Raw genomic sequence first — 24,744 nt, forward strand, 5'->3', positions numbered from 1 at the left:
GCGAGGGATAACTGTACAGTTAAAACTACAGTTTGTAATTCAGATGTTGAAATTCTGGCTGATGGAATTCATCTGCGTTATTTGCCCAGGGAGATAAATTACATCATCCTTATTAATGTTTATATTGCTCCTTCAACAGATTAGGACTCAGCAACAGAAGTGATTAACTCAGTCACCAACACTTTAATGATGACTTTTTCTGATCCTGCACTTATGTGGTGACCTCAACTATGTGACTTTGAAAAGAGAGAGAGTTTGGGAGCATGCACTGATAGCATGTTGCTTCACCTACTACATGATGAACATTGGAACCCAAATGCAGCAGGTGACACCTCAGCACCACACTGGAACAGTATGAAGCTTTTTACAACTGCCATTCCTGCCACTAACCCCCAGGTTTTGCCTGTACGTTGGAGGACCTGTTTGCAGGGCTGGATGCAGATTAACATCATACCCAGGACAAAGCAATTGCTGGTTAAGGGACTTGTTCAAGGGCCCAATGGAGTAGAGTCACTTCTGGCGTTTACGGGATTTGAACTGGCAACCTTCCGATTACCAGTGCAAGTCCCTAGCCTTGGATCCACCACTCTTGAAAGAAACAATGACAAAAGGAATTATGACAAATGTACATCAGTTGGCGCCTTGTTCCATTTGCTCTATTCAAATCTTAAAGATGCCTTTACATGTAAACTCCTGGCATCTTTAGGCAGATCTGACCACAACCTGATTCATCTTATTCCCAGCTGCAAGCCTGCTATTAGATGGTAATCTGTTACTACCACTGGGGTAGTGAGGAAGTGGAGCCTGTAGGCTGAAATGGCTCTGAATGACTGCTTCCAAATGACAGACTGGGAAATGATCTGCAAGTCACATGGGGATCATAATGAAGAACTCAGTCAGTGCATCACAGACTATATTAACTTTTATGTTGCCACTGTGATACCCTCAAGAACTGTACTTTGCTTTCCAAACAACAAGCCCTGGATTACTAAGGAGTTAAAAGGTCTTCTAAATAAGAAAAAGAGGGCATTCAGATTTAGGGACAAATAGGCTCTGAAGGATGCATAGTGAGCACTAAAAAACATCTGAGTGAACTTACAAAGCTGAAATAGAAAACAGACTCACTCAAAATAATGTGAAGGTTGTCTAGAATGAACTAGGTATAATTACTGGACTCAAGAAAACCAGGGCCCAGGTACTAAAAGGGGATGTGGACATAGTTAACACCTTGAGACAATTTTTAATAGAATTTCCTTCCCACTGCCACCTTCCAATAGCCAGTCTTCCCACACCATTCCTACTACAGTAACAACTCTTTACACGTCAAATAGAACAGCCTTCTGACCATTATACGGTCTATCCATAACTAAAAACCAATTGAGGAGACAAGTATTGAAGCTACACACAGGAAAAGCTGTGGGGCCAGATGGGGTCAGTCCTCAAGTTCTTAAGGACTGTGCTGACCAACTTTGTGGTGTCCTCTTTCACCTGTTCAGTCTGTCCCTAACGCTCCAGAAAGTACAACTGCTGTAGAAAATATTCTACATTGTTCTTGTTCCAAAGAAGGCAGGTGCCTCTTTACCAAATGACTACAGAGTAATGGTACTTGTCTACATCATTGTGATAGACCACCTAGTCCCACTGCAGTTTACCTATTGGGCAAAGATTGGAGCGAAGGGTGCAATTATCCATCTGCTTTGCAGGGATTATTCTCACCTGGACAAAGCTAGCAATAATGTGAGGATTATGTTTTTTAATTTCTCCAGTGCCTTCAATACCATCCAGCCATCTCTGTTAAGGGGTAAACTCAGAGATATGTAGGTGGATGAGCCTAAAGTGTCCTGGATGATGGACTATCTGTTGTGCAGACCGCAGTGTGTGAGACTCAAGGACTGTGTTTCTGATAGTGATGTGAGCAACACTGGAGCACCACAAGGAACAGCCCTGTTTCCTTTTCTCCTTACTCTGTGCACCTGACACCATAAATATAACACCAAGTGATGTCACTTGAAGAAACTGTCAGATGATTCTGCACTTGTGGGATATATTGATAAGGGGAATGAGAAAGAGTATAGGAATCAGCTGGAGAAATGTGTTTGTTGGTACAGAAAGAAGATGCTGCAACTTAACATCAGAAATACCAAGGAACTGATTATTGATTTTCACTGCACCAAAGCCGGTCATTATTCAGGAACTAGATGTACAGGTGGTGCACTCCTATAAGTACTTGGGAGTCCACGTCAATGACAGGTTGAACTGGTCTCATAACACAGAGTAACTATCTAAGAAAGGAAAGAGCAGGCTTTTTTTCTCAGACTGTTTCTTTAATATGAGTAGTGACGTCCTTTACACTAAACGTCGGTGATGGCAAGTGCAATTTTCTATGCTGTGGTGTGGTGTGCTGAGCAGAGATTGGTGTTTTTCAAGTCAGAGTTATTTCTTCACAATCTGGGTATATATTAATTTTCCACATGAAGTTGCGTTCTAAAGTGAAGCATACTAAATACATTTTTAAAAATAACTAGCCAGTTCTTGCATTTTATAATGGACCTGGGATACTATTGTGAAGTAAAGCTTTAAAACATGCTGAATAGAATTGTTTCTCAAGCCAAAAATGTATATTGTTGAGTATATTGATGTCTTCAGATTGCAAGAGATTGTCTGATGTGGAGCCCCAAAGTCCTATACAGTTTGGAGGTGACCACCTCGAAGTGATCCCGGCATACTGAATGGACTGGATAGTTAAGAGGATCAAGACTGAGTGAGAAAATAATAATCTTTTATTCTGGGATAGCACGTGTAAAGACTTGGAAACATTGTGGGGTATTTTATTTTATAAAGAGACAAAACTGAGTGGACATTGTGGGATATTTTAGGTTCATGATTTTTTCTGTTATTTGTATACTATATGTGTTGGAAAAGGGGATGGGCGTTTTTGGAATATGTGTATGTGTGATTTGTATATAGTTGATTTATTACATTTTGATTATTGGCACCATTTCTCTGGGTCATTTTTTGCATTAACTAATTTTATTACTTGATGTTATCTTCCGGCACTGCAGGAAGGGGTCTGAAGGCAGTTTAGGGTTGATGAGCAATCGGGTCAGTGCACCTTCAGGGAGTGGCTGAGCCTGTTGCCATTTATGTACCACGATGACCCTCAAGGACAGGAGGAAACAGACAGCGATGGATCTTTGCTGTTTATAAATTAAATGGTTGGCTTTTGGGAGTTGCTTGATCAGCGGCTAACATCTATGGTAGAGAGCACTCTATCCCATGAGGATGCTATTGGCACCCACATAAATGAAATGCATGAACAAATGAAGGAATATGTGGAAGACATATGAATAGAACTAGAGTGAGATATCAAATAGTGTATGGAAAGGCAAGATCAGCTGTGGAAGGATCACATCTGTGGGAAAATACGCAATAGTTTTTGATTGTTTGGTACTGTTCAAGCACATTCAGCCCTGCAGGAGGGGTCGCGTATTTGTCATAGTTATGTGCCCCCCTCTGCGCCAATGAATCAAATGGAGTTTCCTAAGCTTGGCAAGTCCTATACTACAGAGGTCAAAACCAACTTCATAGAGCTAGATGAAGTGTTTCTGTCTGTCACTTCCCTGTGCAAGGAAAAACTGTTGGGGGTGACCCACGAACAGCTGGTGGCAGGCTAGCAGACAGACAATCAGGGATTGGGACAGCTTTAAAACAGCATTTCTTGAAGTATTTTTGCTGGAGGATTACCAGAGAGAATTGGAGAATAAACTCCTGTCCATAGTGCAACAGCCCAATCAATCCATCTGGGACTTTGCATATGACTATCGGGCTCTACATTTGAAGTGGTGGCCTGAGATGCAAGAAGAAATGATACTGCACCACTTGCTGAATGTGTTGAATCCCTGACTGGTGGGGTGGCTTGAGAAGGGTGGTGACTATGTGTTGATGGGCTGGTAAAGGTAGGCTCACATGTGGAGTGGGACTGGACTTCCTCCAATGATTACTGGAACAAAGTACATTCTAGTAAAAGAGAGACTCTATCTTCTAAATCCACTAAAATAAGGAGCAGCCAGGCAGACGCTGGACTTACCCTTTTTCCTCCTTAACACCCCTCTTGGTGGTCTCTGTACAGGTAAGGGGTTGGATACTGGATGCTGAGGTGGACACAGGAAGCCAATGCACCTTGATAGAGAAGAGCTGGTGGAATAAATTGGTCCAGCCACATGAAAAGCTGCAGTTTGCCTTGAGTGTCAATTTCATTTTAGCGGATGGAACAAAGCACAGGGCCTTAAGCAAAGTTCAGTGGGAGCTTCAGCTACATCCATCAACCTGGAAGACAGAGATCTATGTTATGGAAGATGTGTATCTGACTATTCCAGTCCTCTTGGGGCTGGATTCAGCCACAGCTGTCAATATGGTTGTATATTTTCAACCTCAGAGGTATGTGGTGCTTGGGAGTGGGGGACATCCCTTTTTGTCAAAGGCCCATGAAGAGCTTTGAGGGGCTTACCTGGGGTTCTACACAGAGATTAAAGACCAACCAATATTCTGCATCAGTCTGAGGTGGTAAGATCTTTGCTATAGATGGAAAGCCTGGGGCAGACCTCCGTAATACTTCACAACATCCACACTGTAGATGAAACACCTGTCAGACACCGTACATACTGTGCTGGAGGAATTATTGAGCCTTTGGTGTCTTCTTGGGCTAACCTGGTGGTCTTAGTAAAAAAAAAAACTTGGCAGATCTTTTCAGTTTTGTGTGGACTTCAGAGGGGTGAAAACGAAAACCCACTTGATGCTTAACCGATGCCTCAGGTGCATGATATACTGGAATTCTGGCATGGTGCTACCATTTTCAGCACTTTGGATATGCGTAACAGATGTTGGCAGGTACAAATTGGAGAAGACAGCAAGCACAAGACCGCAGTTATGACACTTGAGGGCTTATTCCATTTCCAGGTCACGCCCTTCGGCCTAAAAAATGCTGGGGCCACTTTCCAGTGCTTTATGGAACAAGTTCAGAGGGGTCGACCAGGACGAAAACCACACTGTTCCTCCTGAATCCGAGGTTCGACCCTCCTCTCCAGAACCCCCAAATAGACTTTTCCAGGGAGGCTGAGGAGTGTGATCCCTCTGTAGTTGGAACACACCCTCTGGTCCCCCTTCTTAAAGAGGGAGAACACCACCCCGGTCTGCCAATCCAGAGGCACTGTCCCTGATGTCCATGTGATGTTGCAGAGACGTGCCAACTAAGACAGCCCTACAACATCCAGAGCCTTGAGGAACTCCGGGCGTATCTCATCCACCCCCGGGGCCCTGCCACCAAGGGGTTTTTTGACCACCTCGGTGACCTCAGTCCCAGAGATGGGGGAGTCCACCTCCGAGTCCCCAGGCTCTGCTTCCTCATTGGAAGGCATGTTAGTGGGATTGAGGAGGTCTTCAAAGTACTCCCCCCACCGACCCACAACTCCCGAGTTGAGGTCAGCAGCGCACCATTCCCACCATATACAGTGTTGACACTGCACTGCTTCCCCTTCTGAGACGCCGGACGGTGGACCAGAATCTCCTCGAAGCCGTCCAAAAGTCATTCTCCATGGCCTCCCCAAACTCCTCCCATGGCTGAGCTTTTGCCTTAGCAACCACTGAAGTCGCATTCCGCTTGGCCTGCTGGTACCTATTAGCTGCCTCCAGAGTCCCACAGGACAAAAGGGACAGGTAGGACTCCTTCTTCAGCTTGACAGCATCCCTCACCGCCGGTGTCCACCAACGGGTTCGGGGATTGCCGCCACGACAGGCACCAACCACCTTACGGCCACAGCTCTGGTCAGCCGCCTCAATAATAGAGGCACAGAACATGGCCAATTTGGACTCTATGTCCCCCACCTCCCTCGGGACGTGGTCAAAGTTCTGCCGGAGGTGGGAGTTGAAGCTACTTCTGACAGGGGGCTCTGCCAGATGTTCCCAGCAGACCCTCACAACACGTTTGGGCCTACCAGGCCTGACCAGCATCCTCCCCCACCATCGAAGCCAACTCACCACCAGGTGGTGATCAGTTGACAGCTCCGCCCCTCTTTTCACCCGAGTGTCCAAGACATGTGGCTGCAAGTCCGACGACACGACCACAAAGTCGATCATCGAACTGAGGCCTAGGGTGTCCTGGTGCCAAGTGCACATATGAACACCCCATGCTTGAACATGGTGTTCGTTATGGACAATCCGTGACGAGCACAGAAGTCCAATAACAAAACACCACTTGGGTTCAGATTGGGGGGGGGGGGTATTCCTCCCAATCACGCCCTTCCAGGTCTCACTGTCATTGCCCACGTGAGCATTGAAGTCTCCCAGCAGAACGAGGGAGTCCCCAGAAGGTATGCCTTCTAGCACCCCTTCCAGGGACTCCAAAAAGGGTGGGCACTCCGAACTGCTGTTCGGTGCATATGCACAAACAACAGTTAGGACCCGTCCCCCCACTTGAAGGTGGAGGGAGGCTACCCTCTCATCTACCGGGGTAAACCCCAATGTACAGGCTCCAAGTCGGGGGGCAATAAGTATGCCCACACTCGCTCGGAGCCTCTTACCGAGGGCAACTCCAGAGTGGTAGAGAGTCCAGCCCCTCTCAAGGAGATTGGTTCCAGAGTCCAAGCTGTGCGTCGAGGTGAGCCCGAGTATATCTAGCTGGAACCTCTCAACCTCACGCACTAGCTCAGGCTCCTTCCCCTTCAGAGAGGTGACATTCCACGTCCCAAGAGCCAGCTTCTGTAGCCGAGGATAGGACCGCCAAGGTCCCCGCCTTCGGCCACCACCCAACTCACACTGCACCCGACTTCCTTGGCCCCTCCCATAGGTGGTGAGCCCATGGGAAGGGGGACCCATGTTGCCTCTTCGGGCTATGCTCGGCCAAGCCCCAAGGGTACAAGCCCGGCCACCTGGCGCTCGCCATTGGGCCCCACCTCCAGGCCTGGCTCCAGAGGGAGGCCCCGGTGACCCACGTCCGGGCGAGGGAAAACGCCGTCCAAATTTTTTGTTCATCATAGAAGGTCTGTTGAACCGCACTTTGTCTCATCCCTCACCTAGGACCAGTTTGCCTTGGGTGGCCTTACCAGGGGCATAAAGCCCCGGACAACAGAGCTCCTAGGATCATTGGGACACGCCACGATAAGGTGACGGTTCGAGGAGGGGAGCGGAGGCTTACACTAAATATAAATAAATATTGCCTTGCTTAACCTCACATCCATTTCTTGGGCCACATAGTGTCAGCAAAGGAGTTGAAGTGGACCCAGAAAAGACCAGTGCTATAAAGAACTACCCCAGAACTATGCCTATGCCTACCTCAAGAGTCTGAAATGGTTCCTTGGATTAATGAGGTGGTATCACAAGTTCATTCCACACCTAGCTGCCCCTCTTAACCATCTAAAGAAAAAAGATGTGCCCTGTAAATGATCAACTGAATGTCAAGATGTGGTCAACCAAATTAAGGTGGCTCTTCAATCTCCACCCATCCTGCCTCAACCAGACCATATGCTGCCCTTCAAGTCCAGACTGATGCCTTGGTGCTTCTCTGTCTCAGAAGAATGATGGACTGGAGAGAGTGATTCCTTTTGCATCACGAAGTCTGCATGAGGCTGAGGTAAACTATTCCACCTCTGAGAAAAAATGTTTGGTGGTGGTGTGGGAGGTGGAAAAATAGTGTAATTTTTTGGAAGGGTTTGAGTTTGAAATCTACACTGATCACAGTGCCCTGACCTGGATATTCAATCAGCCCAAGACATCCTCCCAATTGACTAGATGGGTACTGCATCTCCAGGGTTTCACCTTCAAGGTGTTCTACTGGAAAGGATGTGGCAACATGATCCCCAACACGTTGTCACGGATCCCTGAGTCAACTGGTATGATATGTATTGCTATGGCCCAAAGGCTGTGGACTAATTTGCACCTGAGCTAAAGCACAACATGTGTGTTAGGTGTGCCAAAAGTGTAGGGAGGACTCTAGTAAACAAGGGCTTGGCCGCATTTAACTGCACGGTTCACTATATCGATCTGTGCCAGCAAAATTTGGGGGTCTAAACTCCAGCTTGAGGTCCCTGTGTTCCTCTAATATTATCATAATACAGTAATCCCTCCTCGATCGCGGGGGTTGCGTTCCAGAACCCCCCGCAAAATGTGAAAATCCGCGAAGTAGAAACCATATGTTTATATGGTTATTTTTATATTGTCATGCTTGGGTCACAGATTTGCACAGAAACACAGGAGGTTGTAGAGAGAGAGGAACTTTATTCAAACACTGCAAACAAACATTTGTCTCTTTTTCAAAAGTTTAAACTGTGCTCCTTGACAAGACAGAGATGACAGTTCCATCTCACAATTAAAAGAATGCAAACATATCTTCCTCTTCAAAGGAGTGCACGTCAGGAGCAGAGAATGTCAGAGAGAGAGAGAGAGAGAGAGAGAAAAGCAAACAGTCAAAAATCAATAGGGCTGTTTGGCTTTTAAGTATGCGAAGCACCGCCGGTACAATGTAAAGGTAGTCTTTCAGCATTTTTTAGAGGAGCGTCCGTATCCTCTAGGTCAGTGTGCGAACAGCCCCTCTGCTCACACCCCCTCCGTCAGGAGCAGAGAATGTCAGAGAGAGAGAGAGAGAGTCAGAGAAAAACAAACAAACAATCAAAACTGAATACGTGCCCTTCGAGCTTTTAAGTATGCGAAGCACCATGCGGGAAGCATGTTGCTTGATAAAGCAGCTGCACAGAATGGAGTAACGTGAAGGTAATCTTTCAGCATTTTTAGACGAGCGTCCGTATTGTCTAGGGGTGCGAACAGCCCCCCTGCTCACACCCCCTCCGTCAGGAGCAGAGAATGTCAGCGCGAGAAAGCAAACAATAAAAAATCAATACGTGCTGTTTGATCTTTTAAGTATGCAAAGCACAGTGCAGGAAGCATATCGCTTGACAAATCAGCCATATGTAAGCCCAGCAAGAAAGAGAGCAATGTGAAGGTAATCTTTCAGCGTTTATTGAGGAGCGGCTGTATCCTCTAGGGGTGCGAACAGCCCCCGTGCTCACAATATATTTGAGGAGTTTTATTTAATACGTAATACACTCTCTGGTTGGGTAGCTTCTCAGCCATCTGCCAATAGCGTCCCTTGTATGAAATCAACTGGGCAAACCAACTGAGGAAGCATGTACCAGAAATTAAAAGACCCATTGTCTGCAGAAATCCGCGAACCAGCAAAAAATCCGCGATATATATTTAAATATGCTTACATATAAAATCCGCAATAGAGTGAAGCCGCAAAAGTCGAAGCGCGGTATAGCAAGGGATTACTGTAGTCCTTTTGGTAAGACACCTTGGTAGGCTGAAAACACTGTTAAAAGTATTGGAAGTGGAATAGTGGCCTTCTGTGCAGAAGGAACGTGTGGAACCATGTGAAGAGATGTCATACATGCCAGATGATGAAAACCCCACCTGGAAAACCAACTGGAGAGTTAAAGTCAACTGTGGTGTTCGAACCAGGAAAGATGTTGGGAATTGACCTGATGGGACCCTTACTTTCTACTTCCACCAAGAAGACAGTCTTGATGGTCGTTGTAAATTATTTTTCAAAGTGGGTGGTGCTGTTCGCCCTAACAGAAGCCAAAGCCCTGAAGATCTGCACCACCCTGAAAAAAGGAAATATTTACCCACACTGGGGTGCCAAAGTATATAGGATCTGATAGAAGTCCATAATTCACCAGTAAACTAATGGAAAGCTGTTTATTGCCTGGGGTATAAAGCAGAAACTGACCCCATCCTATCATCCACAGACTAATCTGACAGAGAGAGTGAACCAGACCTTAAAGACTAAGATGGCCTCCTATGTAGGTGACTGCCATCAAGACAAGTGGATCCCGGAGATGCGCTTAGCCATCAATACGGTCAGGCATGAGGCTACTTACGCAAAACCTACCTTAAAAGCATTTGGGCGACAGTTAAAGGGCCACATGATCATGTAATAACAACAGCTCCCCAATACCATACACTCACCACACTGGATGGAATGCTCAGAAGAAATAGGTGAGGGTAACAGCCAGACATGCCAAACACTACAATGCTCGCTATAATAAATCTCACTACTCGGTGGATGATCTGGTTTAGGTTAGGGCTCACCATCTCTTTGATGCAACTGAAAGGTATTTCTCCAAGCTTGTGCCAAAGTTGACAGGTCCAGCTTTAATTTTAAAGCAAATCAGGCCAAAAAATTGCTACATAAAAAAGGGTAGGGAAAAAGATATAAAAATAAATACAGCAAATGTGGTCAATCTTTAAGCCCTACTTTGGACCCCCTCTGAGAGAGGCTGGGGTTGGGGAATTATGTAGCACTGACACATACATTTATTCTGTTCTCACTCTATTGCGTTATTAACAATGTGAGCCCTGTCTCAGTCTGAGAATATATAGAATACAGTGTAAGGCTTAAGATGGGCGGATTAGATATATGTCAATAGAGCGGGCCTTTGTGAGGTATGAGTGAACATTGTGGGATATTTTGGGTTCATGATTTTTTGGGTTATTTGTATACTGTATGTGTTGGAAAAGAGTGTAGGCGGTTTCAGAATCGGAACATATTTGTTAAAATTTGTGTGATGTGTATATAGTTGATTTATTATATTTTGTTTCTCTGTACCGTTTCTTTGGGTCATTTTTTTGCGTACTTTAATTTTATTATTTGATGTAATCTTTTGGCACTACAGGAAGGGGTCCAAAGGCAATTTGGGGTTGACATGGAATCCAGAATTAACACATCACTATTAAAGTGGTGTTCTTCAATTCGCTCCGTCACACACTCTTTATTGATTTGTCAGACAGTGGAAGGTGCAGGTGTCGTGGCTGTCCAGGACCTGGCTTTTATTAAGAATACAATGCAGTGTAATCAGTTCATTTCAAATTTATTACTATTTTTACTTATATGCTTTTTTCAACACACTGCTCCTATTTGTGCATCCCATGAAGCAAGCAAGAAACATATCCTTATCTCAAGAAAAAACTACCAGGAATCTATGATGAAATTAATTTTTTTCTAGTGCTTTGTTGGTACAAAGATGCCTCAGAAATGTGAAAGTCATGTTTTCTTACATCTAAACCTTTGTTACTTCAAAATGTCTTCACAATGAGACCCCAAAATCAATTCATTCTTTTAAAAAAATGCAGGATAGGGATATTTAATTTTTAAATTTTATAAAAAATGTTTCATTTCAGAATGCATTTTCACGTGGCAAACTAATATATACCATGAAAAAGAAATAACTTTGACTTGAAAGATACAGAACTTATTCTTTAGTTGTCAAAAACAGCAGTGAATAAAAACACTTTTTAAGATTTATGATTTTCTTAATTTTTTAAATGTGAGATCTGAATAAATCATAAATATGTGTACAGTTATTTTTTAAAGAAAAGTTAAAGGTTGTTGCACCCATGTAGAAGGCAAACTATATTTGAATAATTTTATATACAAGTTTAAGTTCCTGCCCACATTATTTTCTGCTATTTGTGATGTCATAATAATATAGTAACTACAGTCATTTTAATTAAAAAAAAAGATCTACTATTTTAAAAATGTATCTACGTGTGTGTCTCCAGACATAATAAATCTAATGTACATGCTTCATGGAGGAATATAAAAATTGAGGTATATTTGTAAAAAGCAAAAGGATTTTTATTTTCTCTAAAAACTAGTTTACTTAACAGATTATCTGGACATAACATTTTCACACAAGAGTCAGTCAATTATGAAAATAGCTCTATACAATAAAATTACAAAAGAAAGTACAAATCAAATTAATTACATTGTTAAACTGAAATACTCTGGTTATTCTTTTACAAAGACACAAGTTGATTTTTAGTAATCCAACTTGAATCCTGAATTACTTTTGTATTTTCTGTTAGAAACAGCTACACAGGCACAGCATCTCTCTCGCAGATCCACATTCGTTTATTGGCTGGCATTCCTGTATCAATGCGTTTCTTTGTTATGACAGCATGTCTATTGCCTAAATTAGGAAAATTTTTAAATGTAGGACTGAAAAAGAGAAAAAAGGAAAAAGGTGTTATTTGGCAATGCTGAATATTAAAATACAGAAGTAAATACTGTAATCATAAAATATGTAAGTCATATGTACTTCATATCAAAATAAAGTGTACTTATATAATTTATATGCTATGGAATCCCAGCACGTTCAGAATGGCAGGCAAGTACAATTTTCACATGTACCATGTACTGTAAAACATACCTCAAGTACAACCAAGTGTGCTTACACTGCAAGAGCAGAGTAGAGCATTGAAGAAAAGACGGCAGTACTCCACTAGTTTCTCTTAGACCTAGTATAATGCTTAATTTAATACAAAACCCTGTATGTTTTCACACAAACAGATGGTATGTATAGTATAATTCATTATTCGGTTTTGGTAAAATTAGTATTTTTTTGATCAACTTTTCAGATCTGAATGTTTTAGTAGATTATAAAAGCACTATTTTATTTTATTCTTCTTCAAGAGACATAAGAAATTGGGATAAAACAATAAAGTACAAGGCAGTACAGAAGCATAATGTTGTAGCAGGGCTACATAGTAATAGTGTTGTTCAATGTTTGTACTGAGTGCGTTTTGTTTCCATCATCCCGTTTGCTGGTTGTGTGCGTCAGTAAATGTCGTCCCTGTAAGTTACAAGGGGGACGGATGATGGAAAGAGACCGCAGCCCCAAATTGGAAAACACCTGTTAATGATCAATTACATCCGGCAGTACTATTTAAGCAATCAGGAGGAAACGTGGAGGAAGAGAGAGGAGAAAGACCGAGACCATTTTTCCACCACCACGAATCAATTTACCTGCTGTTTTTCCACATCGCGCTTTTGCACCAGTTTGTTTTCATTCTGCCGGATTGACTTCAATTCCCTCATCACCAGAGACCCTGGGGTCGGATTACATCATCCACCACGCGCCGAGTATTCACGGTAAGGTTGCTCCATTTAATCCGGGAAATACAAACGCATTATCAGTTGACCAGTCATCCGCATTCAGGACAGTTGTACACTCGGACTCAAGTTCAATATCATTACCATTTTCCGTGTTTTATTCATTATTGTTTGTTACAGGGGGCAGCACGGTGGCGCAGTGGGTAGCGCTGCTGCCTCGCAGTTGGAAGACCTGGGGAACCGGGTTCGCTTCCCGGGTCCTCCCTGCGTGGAGTTTGCATGTTCTCCCCGTGTCTGCGTGGGTTTCCTCCGGGCGCTCCGGTTTCCTCCCACAGTCCAAAGACATGCTGATTAGGTGGATTGGCGATTCTAAATTGGCCCTAGTGTGTGCTTGGTGTGTGGGTGTGTTTGTGTGTGTCCTGCGGTGGGTTGGCACCCTGCCCGGGATTGGTTCCTGCCTTGTGCCCTGTGTTGGCTGGGATTGGCTCCGGCGGACCCCCGTGACCCTGTGTTCGGATTCAGCGGGTTGGATAATGGATGGATGGATGGATGTTTGTTACAGGGGCAAGGGAGGGTTTGGGGGGTGTATGTGTGTGTGTGTAATATTTATTTATTTATTTTATATATATATATATATATATATATATATATATATATATATATAGTATATGTGTTGTCATGGTATTGCTCTGGTGGAGGGATATATATATATATATATATATATATATATATATATATACACCATGTAGAATATATTATATACTAGCAAAATACCCGCGCTTCGCAGTGGAGAAGTAGTGTGTTAAAGAGGTTATGTAAACATATATATACATACATATATATACATATCTACATATACACATATCTACATATACATATTGTGAAGGATTGCCGGCTTTCTACTCCGGCCCTCACCCCCAGGCTGCCAGGAGGAGCTCTCCCGACAGCATGAACGTGCCCCGAATTCCAGCAGGGCATCATGGACTCTGTAGTTTATATGCACAGCCCTGCTGGATACCATGGGGGCCTCCAGGAGTCGCTGTAGGGAGGTTGTCGGACTCTTATGTGCCCTATAACCCGGAGGTGCGTCATGATCACATGACAGGAAGAAACGACGTGCCTCCGGGGTAAAGAAGAGTTTTTATATGACCCGGAAGTGTTCCTAGTCACGTGGACAGAGAGGGCGAAACACTTCCGGATCAGGACTATAAAAGGACTATGGGAAATCCCAGACATTTGAGCTGAGCTGGGAGGAAGGGTAGCAAAGTGTCTGGGAGTGTGGAGGATTATTGTTTATTGATTATTACTGTTTATTATTGAGTATTGTGGAGAGGAGGGTGCTTTGTGCACTTATTTATATTAATAAATATATTATTTGGATTTTTACCTGGTGTCTGACGTCTAGTCTGAGGGTTCAAGGGGTCACGGAGGCCCTTAATCTGTCACAATATATATACATATACACATCCACATATACATATATATATATACATATACAAATTTACATATCTACATATATATATACATACATATAAATATAGACATACATATATACATACATATATATACATACATATATATATATATATATATATACTGTATATATACTGTATATATACATATCTACTGATTGGCTCCTGTATTTAGGATATAGCGGGTTGGATAATGGATGGATGGACATTTGCATGCATAGCCCTATTTGCCTGTTTTCGTTTTTTTTCTTTCTTCAGTAATATTTCAGCAAACCCGGAGCTTGTCAGTTCAAATCCTGGTACTGACACCACTGTGTGACCCTGAGGAAGTCACTTCACCTGCCTGTGCTGCAAAAAACAAAAGTAATGTAACAAATTGTACCTCAGATGTTGCAAGTTGCTGGAATAAAGGCATAAGTCAAATAGTTAAAATATATATTATACACATAGGAACTATTCATTTATTTTCAGTTAAGTCAACTGCAGCAAACCTTTATAAATGAGGGATTCTCCTTTTTAGATAGTGCAAACTGTTTCTTCTTCATTGAGGTTTTCTCTTGGAGAGCTTTTTTCATTTCATTGAAAATTAAAGCAGCAGCTGCCAAAATATGTAGCTTTCTTATTAATTTTTCAACATTGTGTAAAATAACTTTATAAAGTAACATAAAAGGTTTAAATACTGGTTATCCTTTTACACTAAAATATTACTAAAGAGATACAAAAAAAGTAAAATGCATATGTTGTTTTTCTTTAAGGAGATTAAATATTACTGAAGAAAGAAAAAAAAAACTAAAACAGCCAAATGGGGCTATGCACACGAACTTAAAAGGTTTAAATAAAACAGAAATATATACCTTTATTTTTACTTCCTTAACTTGTGGAGGGTGTATCCTGTAGCAAAGCCCTAACATTTTTCGTGAAAGCCCGTTTCAGTCAATAACTCTTAAAAACAGGTGTAAAGATATTGACAATAAGCTACGCAAACCCACCAAGACATGGAATCGTTTAAATCAAGGCGCGAGTCGAAAAACACCATCCCATACTATTAGTTAACGATTAACACATTTCTATATGTATTGTAAGCATACAATACAACTGATAATATGTTGCGCTTATTTATCTGGTGTACCGACATTTTTGCGCGTTTAACGGCTGAAATCCAATGTGGTTTGTGCCCTTCAGAATGAAAACAGTTTGCATTTACCTTTTTAATAAAAGGCGAGCTTTTAAGCCTGAGAAATCACCCCGTAAATGCACACGTTTAATTGCACATGTGTTAATATGTATGCTTACACACTGTTTCTTCTTTATTGAGGTTTTCTCTTGCGAAGCCCCTAAAATTGCGCCACGGCGTGTGGTTCGTTTATTTGACAACATGTAGATCGGGGTAATTACATTCATGGCATTCGTAGTCTGAATCACAATCTGATTGTATGGGTGGTTACCTACCAGGTAACGCTTATGGTTGGCCAGCAAGTCAGCTAACATCAGCCACGGTGCCTTCAGTTGTGAGAAGCAGATCATAGAATGGTTGAAAATAGTTTACTGTCAAATAATGCAAAGAGTACGCAACACGTGTTTCGCCCTAATTCTTGGCTCATCAGGCGTAAGGCAAGTGTAATTGAATAGCGGTGCGTCATGAATAGCGGCACTGCAAGTTTAGTTTCTTTTCAATAAAGTCAGGCATTAGGCAAGTGTCATAGAATAGCAGCACATCATTGAAGAGCGGTGCTGCAAGTTTAGTTTCTTTTCAATAAAGTCAGGCGTTAGGCAAGTGTCATAGAATAGCGGCGGCGCTTCAAATTTAGTTTATTTTCAATAAAGTCAGGCGTTAGGCAAGTGTCATTGAATAGCGGCGCGTCATTGAAGAGCGGCGCTGCAAGTTTAGTTTCTTTTCAATAAAGTCAGGCGTTAGGCAAGTGTCATAGAATAGCGGCGGCGCTGCAAGTTTAGTTTCTTTTCAATAAAGTCAGGCGTTAGGCAAGTGTCATTGAATAGCGGCACTGCAAGTTTAGTTTCTTTTCAATAAAGTCAGGCATTAGGCAAGTGTCATTGAATAGCGGCGCATCATTGAAGAGCTGTGCTGCAAGTTTAGTTTCTTTTCAATAAAGTCAGGCGTTAGGCAAGTGTCATTGAATAGCGGCGCGTGATTGAATAGCGGCACTGCAAGTTTAGTTTCTTTTTAATAAAGTCAGGCGTTAGGCAAGTGTCATTGAATAGCGGCACTGCAAGTTTAGTTTCTTTTCAATAAAGTCAGGTGATAGGCAAGTGTCATTGAATAGCGGCGCGTCATTGAAGAGCGGCGCTGCAAGTTTAGTTTCTTTTCAATAAAGTCAGGCGTTAGGCAAGTGTCATTGAATAGCGGCAGCGCTGCAAGTTTAGTTTCTTTTCAATAAAGTCAGGCGCGCTTTGCAGCGGCGAAGTTCTGCTTTTAAATTTTTATTAAGAAGAAAAGAAAACCTTTTTAAACTGAGGGAAAACATACCAATAACAATTTGTTAAGGATCTGTTTTTTTGTGAAGCTGGCTTTACACTGCCTGTCTGGTGTTTTATAAACGAACGCCATATAAGGCCGTCCTTTCTCCTTCACAGTCAGTTCATGTGATTACGTGTGAGGCGTGATAACGCGATACGCAACCCCCACAACCCCGCCTCCCATGGCCAGCGAGCTGCCGTCCATTACTGTATATGGACAAAAAAGAGGTTCCAGTTATGACCGTTACGCTTTGAATTTTGAAATGAAACCTGCCTAACTTGTGTAAGTAAGCTGTAAGGAATGAGCCAGCCAAATTTCAGCCTTCCACTTACACGGGAAGTTGGAGAATTAGTGATGAGTGAGTGAGTGAGTGAGTGAGTGAGTGAGTGAGTGAGTGAGTGAGTGAGTGAGGGATTTGCCTTTTATTAGTATAGATATATATGTTGGGGTGAAGGCACTGGACTTTAAACCACAAATAATGGTTCAGTTCTTTCTGTTAATACTTGTAACATATCCTTATTTTGTAAGCCCTCATGGATAACAATTTAGAAAATATATAAGACTAATAATAACACATATTCAAATCTACAATTTTATTATTGTGCAGTGTGAGTTGGGTGGTGGCCGAAGGTGGGGACCTTGGTGGTCCGATCCTCAGCTACAGAAGCTGGCTCTTGGGATGTGGAATGTCACCTCTGTGAAGGGTAAGGAGCCTGAGCTAGTGCGCGAGGTTGAGAGGTTCCGGCTAGATATAGTCGGGCTCACCTCGACAAACAGCTTGGACTCTGGAACCAATCTCCTTGAGAGGGGCTGGACTCTCTACCACTCTGCAGTTGCCCCTGGTGACAGGCGCCGAGTGGGTGTGGGAATACTTATTGCCCCCCGACTTGGAGCCTGTACATTGGGGTTTAACCCGGTGGACGAGAGGGTAGCCTCCCTCCGCCTTCGGGTGGGGGGACTGGTCCTAACTGTTGTTTGTGCGTATGCACCGAACAGCAGTTCGGAGTACCCACCCTTTTTGGAGTCCCTGGAGGGGGTGCTGGAGGGCATACCTTCTGGGGACTCCCTCGTAATGCTGGGAGACTTCAATGCTCACGTGGGCAATGACAGTGAGACCTGGAAGGGCGTGATTGGGAGGAATGGCCCCCCCGATTTGAACCTGAGTGGTGTTTTGTTATTGGACTTCTGTGCATGTCACGGATTGTCCATAACAAACACCATGTTCAAGCATAGGGGAGTTCATATGTGCACTTGGCACCAGGACTCCCTAGGCCTCAGTTCGATGATCGACTTTGTGGTCGTGTCATCGGACTTGCGGCCACATGTCTTGGACACTCGGGTGAAGAGAGGGGTGGAGCTGTCAACTGATCACCACCTGGTGGTGAGTTGGCTTCGATGGTGGGAGAGGATGCCGGTCAGGCCTGGTAGGCCCAAACGTGTTGTGAGGGTCTGCTGGGAACGTCTGGCAGAGCCCCCTGTCAGAAGTAGCTTCAACTCCCACCTCCGGCAGAACTTCGACCATGTCCCGAGGGAGGTGGGGGACATTTAGTCTGAATGGGCCATGTTCCGTGCCTCTATTGTTGAGGCGGCTGACCGGAGCTGTCGCCGTAAGGTAGTCGGTGCCTGTCGTGGCGGCGATCCCCGAACCTGTTGGTGGACACCGGTGGTGAGGGATGCTGTCAAGCTGAAGAAGGAGTCCTACTGGTCCCTTTTGTCCTGTGGGACTCTGGAGGCTGCTGATAGGTACCGGCAGGCCAAGCGGAATTGCGGCTTCGGTGGTTGCTGAGGCAAAAACTCGGGCATGGGAGGAGTTTGGGGAGGCCATGGAGAACGACTTTCGGATGGCTTCAAGGAGATTCTGGCATCTCAGAATGGGGAAGCAGTACAGTGTCAACACTGTGTATGGTGGGGATGGTGCGCTGCTGACCTCGACTTGGGACGTTGTGGGTCAGTGGGAGGAGTACTTCAAAGACCTCCTCAATCCCACTAACATGCCTTCCAAAGAGGAAGCAGAGCCTGGGGACTCGGAGGTGAGCTTCCCCATCTCTGGGACTGAGGTCACCGAGGTGGTCAAAAAACTCCTTGGTGGCAGGGCCCCAGGGGTGGATGAGATACGCCCGGAGTTCCTCAAGGCTCTGGATGTTGTAGGGCTGTCTTGGTTGACACGTCTCTGCAACATCGCATGGACATCAGGGACAGTGCCTCTGGATTGGCAGACTGGGGTGGTGGTCCCCCTCTTTAAGAAGGGGGACTGGAGGGTGTGTTCCAACTACAGAGGGATCACACTCCTCAGCCTCCCTGGAAAAGTCTATTCGGGGGTTCTGGAGAGGAGGGTCCATCGGATAGTCGAACCTCGGATTCAGGAGGAACAGTGTGGTTTTCGTCCTGGTCGCGGAACAGTGAACCAGCTCTACACCCTTAGCAGGGTCCTGGAGGGTGCATGGGACTTCGCCCAACCAGTCTACATGTGTTTTGTGGACTTGGAAAAGGCGTTCGACCGTGTCCCTCGGGGAATCCTGTTGGGGGGGTGCTCCGAGAGTATGGGGTACGAGACCCCCTGATAAGAGCTGTTCGGTCCCTGTATGATTGGTGTCAGAGCTTGGTCCGCATTGCCGGCAGTAAGTCGAACCCGTTTCCAGTGAGAGTTGGACTCTGCCAGGGTTGCCCTTTGTCACCGATTCTGTTAATAACTTTTATGGACAGAATTTCTAGGTGCAGCCAGGGTGTTGAGGGGGTCCGGCTTGGTGGGCTCAGGATTGGGTCACTGCTTTTTGCAGATGATGTTGTCCTGTTTGCTTCATCAAGCCGTGATCTTCAGCTCTCTCTGGATCGGTTCGCAGCTGAGTGTGAAGCGGCTGGGATGGGAATCAGCACCTCCAAATCTGAGACCATGGTCCTCAGCCGGAAAAGGGTGGAGTGCCCTCTCATGTTTTGGAGCGAGATCCTGCCCCAAGTGGAGGAGTTCAAGTATCTCGGGGTCTTGTTCACGAGTGAGGGAAGAATGGAGCGTGAGATCGACAGGCGAATCGGTGCGGCGTCCGCAGTGATGCGGGCTCTGCATCGGTCTGTCGTGGTGAAAAAGGAGCTGAGCCGTAAGGCAAAGCTCTCAATTTACCAGTCGATCTATGTTCCTACCCTCACCTATGGTCATGAGCTATGGGTAGTGACCGAAAGAACGAGATCGCGAATACAAGCGGCTGAAATAAGTTTTCTCCGCAGGGTGTCTGGGCTCACCCTTAAAGATAGGGTGAGAAGCTCAGTCATCTGGGAGGGGCTCAGAGTAGAGCCGCTGCTCCTCCGCATCGAGAGGAGTCAGATGAGGTGGCTCGGGCATCTGATCAGGATGCCTCCTGGACGTCTCCCTGGTGAAGTGTTCCAGGCACATCCAACCGGGAAGAGGCCCCGGGGAAAACCCAGGACACGCTGCAGGGACTATGTCTCCTGGCTGGCCTGGGAATGCCTCGGGATTCCCCCGGAAGAGCTAGAAGAAGTGGCCGGGGAGAGGAAAGTCTGGGCATCTCTGCTCAAGCTGCTGCCCCCGCGACCCGACCTCGGATAAGCGGAAGAGGATGGAGGGATGGATGGATGCAAAATTCAGGAGAGAGGTATAAAATAATTTTAAAGGCCTTATGTATGGACATTAACATTGTGAAGACCCACTCTAAAAAATGAAACAGAAAACAATACAAAACTACCAGGGTTGGACATGGAGGGAAAAATATTATTCAAGCCTGCATTTTGCAGAAGCACACAGAGTCTCCCAAATGTAGGTGGGAAAATATCATACCGTCATATCACATCAATTTACAGTTTTTGTTTTCTTTTCTTTGATACAATTCTGACACATTTTGTTAAAAATAACCTTTTAATAAAGGACACATTTCTTGTGCAATACTTTAAGCACACATCTTATGTGACCTTAATTTTACATACTGCTCCTTAATTTGATTAATTTTGAGTTTAATGATAAATCTTTTCAAGTTCAGGGTTAGTGAACATAGGTTATAGTGCATGCTTTATGGCATCTTTTACCAGTATGTGGAAAGTATTTCAACTAAAATAGAACAATACCATATGTAGCAATGGATATTCTTGTTCTCATTCACAAAAGACAACCTTTATACACAATAGAATAAAACAAGCACAACTCACAATGTTCACAAAACTCCAGAATGACATTATCAGCCTTCGTCATTTTGTACACAATACAAGCTGTGCTACCCATCTAAATGGGCTGAAATCTAACTATTCAACATTGATATCAGTGTAATGTTTACAATGCACCATCTATTGGAATGTTTTTTTGTAATGCATGTGGTAATAAAACACTTTACATCTGTCATTCCAACAGATGGTGCATCACAAGCATTTCTACCAATAAAATGCACTACTAAAAATGTTTGTAAGGCACCATCGGTTGGAATTACAAATGTAATGCATATGTCTCTGTTATATGCCATTTGGTACAGGATTCATAAAAGCAGTCTTAATGTTTTTGTTTCCTCAATTGGAATGACAAATGTGATGCATTATTTAACAACAAATGTTTGTGATGTGCCATCTGTTGGAATGACAAAGACATTGCAACCAGAGAGACACATAGACATGTGTCCTTTTATTAAGGTAGGTGTAAAAAAAATTAAGTATGTTGTACATAAAATAGGGAGTTTACTGTTAAACGAGATGAGTATTTGGAAATGTTTACTGTATCATTCTGGTGAGAAGATTGTCAGGGACAATGACCATATTAATTGACCATGCCACAATATGAGTTTTATAATTTAGGAAGGGTATTCATTTTAATGTCGTTAATGCTTCCAGAAGAATAGATCCAAACAATTTCCATCCATCCATCCATTTTCCAACCCGCTGAATCCGAACACAGGGTCACGGGGGTCTTCTGGAGCCAATCCCAGCCAACACAGGGCACAAGGCAGGGAACCAATCCCGGGCAGGGTGCCAACCCACCGCAGGACACACAGAAACACACCCACACACCAAGCACACACTAGGGCCAATTGAGAATCGCCAATCCACCTAACCTGCATGTCTTTGGACTGTGGGAGGAAACCGGAGCGCCCAGAGGAAACCCACGCAGACACGGGGAGAACATGCAAACTCCACGCAGGGAGGACCCGGGAAGTGAACCCGGGTCCCCAGATCTCCCAACTGCGAGGCAGCAGCGCTACCCACTGCGCCACCGTGCCACCCTCCAAACAATTTACTATTTATTAACATCTTCTTCAAAAAAAGAGTGTATTTGAAAACAAGTAATGTTTTTTCATTGTTTCCCTTTTACATTTAGTCACATCTGACACAGGCACATCAAAAATGTATTAAAAAAACAGCAAAAAAGCTATAGCTGAACAGAATCTGAAAAACAGACATTTTGCACACATCTGACCCAGGCACATCTTGAAGTGCATTAAAGCAAAAAAGTGCACAGTACTAGCAATAACATTTGTTTCCCTTTTGAAATATGAGATCCTTCCCAAATTTAAATGGGTGGTTATGACAGGCAATGGATTTTTTTTCATAGAACTTAAACTATTTCATTCACAAGGTTTTACTCACTCATATGACAGAGGTTAAATCTAAATTCCCAGAAAAGCCTTTCCTGTTGATTCCCCGCTCCCCAGAAAAAAACTACCTGAGTAAATGTTTAATAACAATGCACCAGGGGCGTCATGCATAACAACGTGCATAGAATTCGCACCATAACATGACGTAAGCACAAAAGCGGAAATGTGCTTACGCATAAAAAAATCCAGATGCATAAATCTGTGTGAACACCAGCTTCCACGTTCTTCTGCAACATAAATCCCTGTCAGAGTGAAAATTAATGCACGTGCACGCGCCTGCTTTCCCGCCCCAACTCCTTCCAGAATTACGCCTCTTTGAATATGCAAATCAATATAAATAGCCCTTAAGCTCAGCCTTCTGTGAAAAGACAATGGCAAAAGTACGAGGGAAAATAGAGGAATTTCAGCAAATACCAAGTGGAGGCAAGGAAAAACGTACTATTTGTTGGTTTAAACAGTGGTATAAACAACAAAAGGAAGTTGATCGAGTGACATAGCATGTCGGAGAAACTTGAAAGCTCAAGTTCACAAAGTCGCACAGTGCACGAAATAAAAAAGAAGTTGTCAGATATCAAAGTCGCCGTGAAAAGGCGAGTCGTAGCCCACCATCTGAGTATCATATGAAAGCTTATTAGGGTATGGAGAAAAAAAAAGGCACACAGTGGGGAAAAAAGCATGAAATGTCAACTTTAATCTCGAAATTTCCACTAGAACATAGAACATCATGAACTTCATCTTAAAATCGTTTAATTTACTAATTTCTCAAATCCCATTGTAACTAAAGTAGCACATTAAATGCTACTTTAGTTACGATGGTATTTTGTATTTGATCTTCTATGTACTCTACATGCGTGAATCACTACGTGCTTCCGGGTTTTCTCTTCCTCCGACAGGACACAGAATCCATTACATTTGTAACATTACAGCTCTCTGAATAATTTAAATACTGAGAAGTATACATGACATTTTCATGATGATAGGAGTTAAAGCATGTTATTAAACATGGGAACATGGTGACGCAGTGATTGTTCATGTCTCACGCAAGATGCTTGCTGCGCCATGCGTGACCTTCGATGAAATACTTTATTACAGAAGTACTGGTCTCTTTCAAATGTACTAACCCCCAATTCCTGTCCTTCCTTTTCTTTCTCCAAATACCCAATCGCCACACAATCAGCTCTGTAATAGACGTTAAGCCATCTGTAAGCTTAGAACACCAATTCTTCAAAACTTTTAAGGAATATTGAAATAACTTCATAGTACATGTTTAATTATTCTATCCGTCTTTCCTTCCAGTGTCGCGCCAGCCACAAGAATACAGCGCGAGGTAGGAACAATCCGTAAACGAAGCTCCAGCTCCTTGCCAGCGCTGTAGCACCGTGTAGTTAAAGTTAAAGTTTTATCTGTATAATATAATAAACATATTTTGCTGCATTTCATGTTAAAAATGATATCGTCATCATACGTAAATACACACTTTATAAAGTGGCTCAGGCTGTACAATATTATAACTGTATCGCAAGTTTACAGTGAGGTTATAACATAGTATATCTCCCCAACACTAAGGATCCTCCTAAACCCCTGTACTCCATAATAAACAAATTAATTTCTTTCACTAGGATAGATTTACCTGATTTACATAAAATAATTTCTCAAATGAAACCCTCCACCTGTGCCCTTGACCCAATACCAACAAATTTTTTCAAAGAAGTATCGAGTGTGCTTATTGATAATGTTCTTGACATAGTAAATTCGTCATTAGATACGGGGGTCTTCCCAGACTCTCTTAAGACTGCGGTAGTTAAACCCCTACTTAAGAAAAATAATCTCGACCCCTCTGCTCTTGAAAATTATAGACCCATCTCTAACCTGCCTTTCTTAAGTAAAATTCTAGAGAAGGCAGTCATTATACACTTAAATGAGCACCTCAATAAACATGCTATTCTTGATAAATTTCAGTCAGGTTTTAGAACAAATCACAGCACAGAAACTGCACTCGTTAAAGTAGTAAATGACTTGCGGGTAAATGCAGACAGAGGCCATTTATCTGTTCTCATCCTCTTAGATCTGAGTGCCGCATTTGACACCATTGATCATAATATTCTTAAGAATCGCCTTAGTCAATGGGTGGGCCACTCTGGCAGTGTCTTAAATTGGTCTGAATCCTACCTGGCAGGGAGAAAATTCTTTGTTAGTTGTGGTAATTATAATTCAAAGACACATAATATCCTATATGGTGTTCCACAAGGCTCTATCCTGGGTCCGCTGCTC

The 24,744-nt window shown here is 43.5% G+C and overlaps 1 protein-coding gene across 1 annotated transcript in view; it reads right to left on the reverse strand.

Moving 5' to 3' along the window:
- Nucleotides 1-11,564: 11,564 nt before the first annotated feature.
- Nucleotides 11,565-24,744, reverse strand: part of LOC114657202 (killer cell lectin-like receptor subfamily B member 1B allele B) — a 509,866-nt gene continuing 496,686 nt past the window's right edge. Inside the window, exon 6 of the mRNA XM_051931738.1 lies at nt 11,565-12,049. Coding sequence (XP_051787698.1) covers nt 11,923-12,049 — 127 coding nt within the window. The 3' untranslated portion in view covers nt 11,565-11,922. The remainder of the gene's footprint in view (nt 12,050-24,744) is intronic.

The sequence above is a fragment of the Erpetoichthys calabaricus genome, chromosome 9 (assembly GCF_900747795.2).
Source record: "Erpetoichthys calabaricus chromosome 9, fErpCal1.3, whole genome shotgun sequence".
In the NCBI taxonomy this organism is placed as follows: Eukaryota; Metazoa; Chordata; class Cladistia; order Polypteriformes; family Polypteridae; genus Erpetoichthys; species Erpetoichthys calabaricus.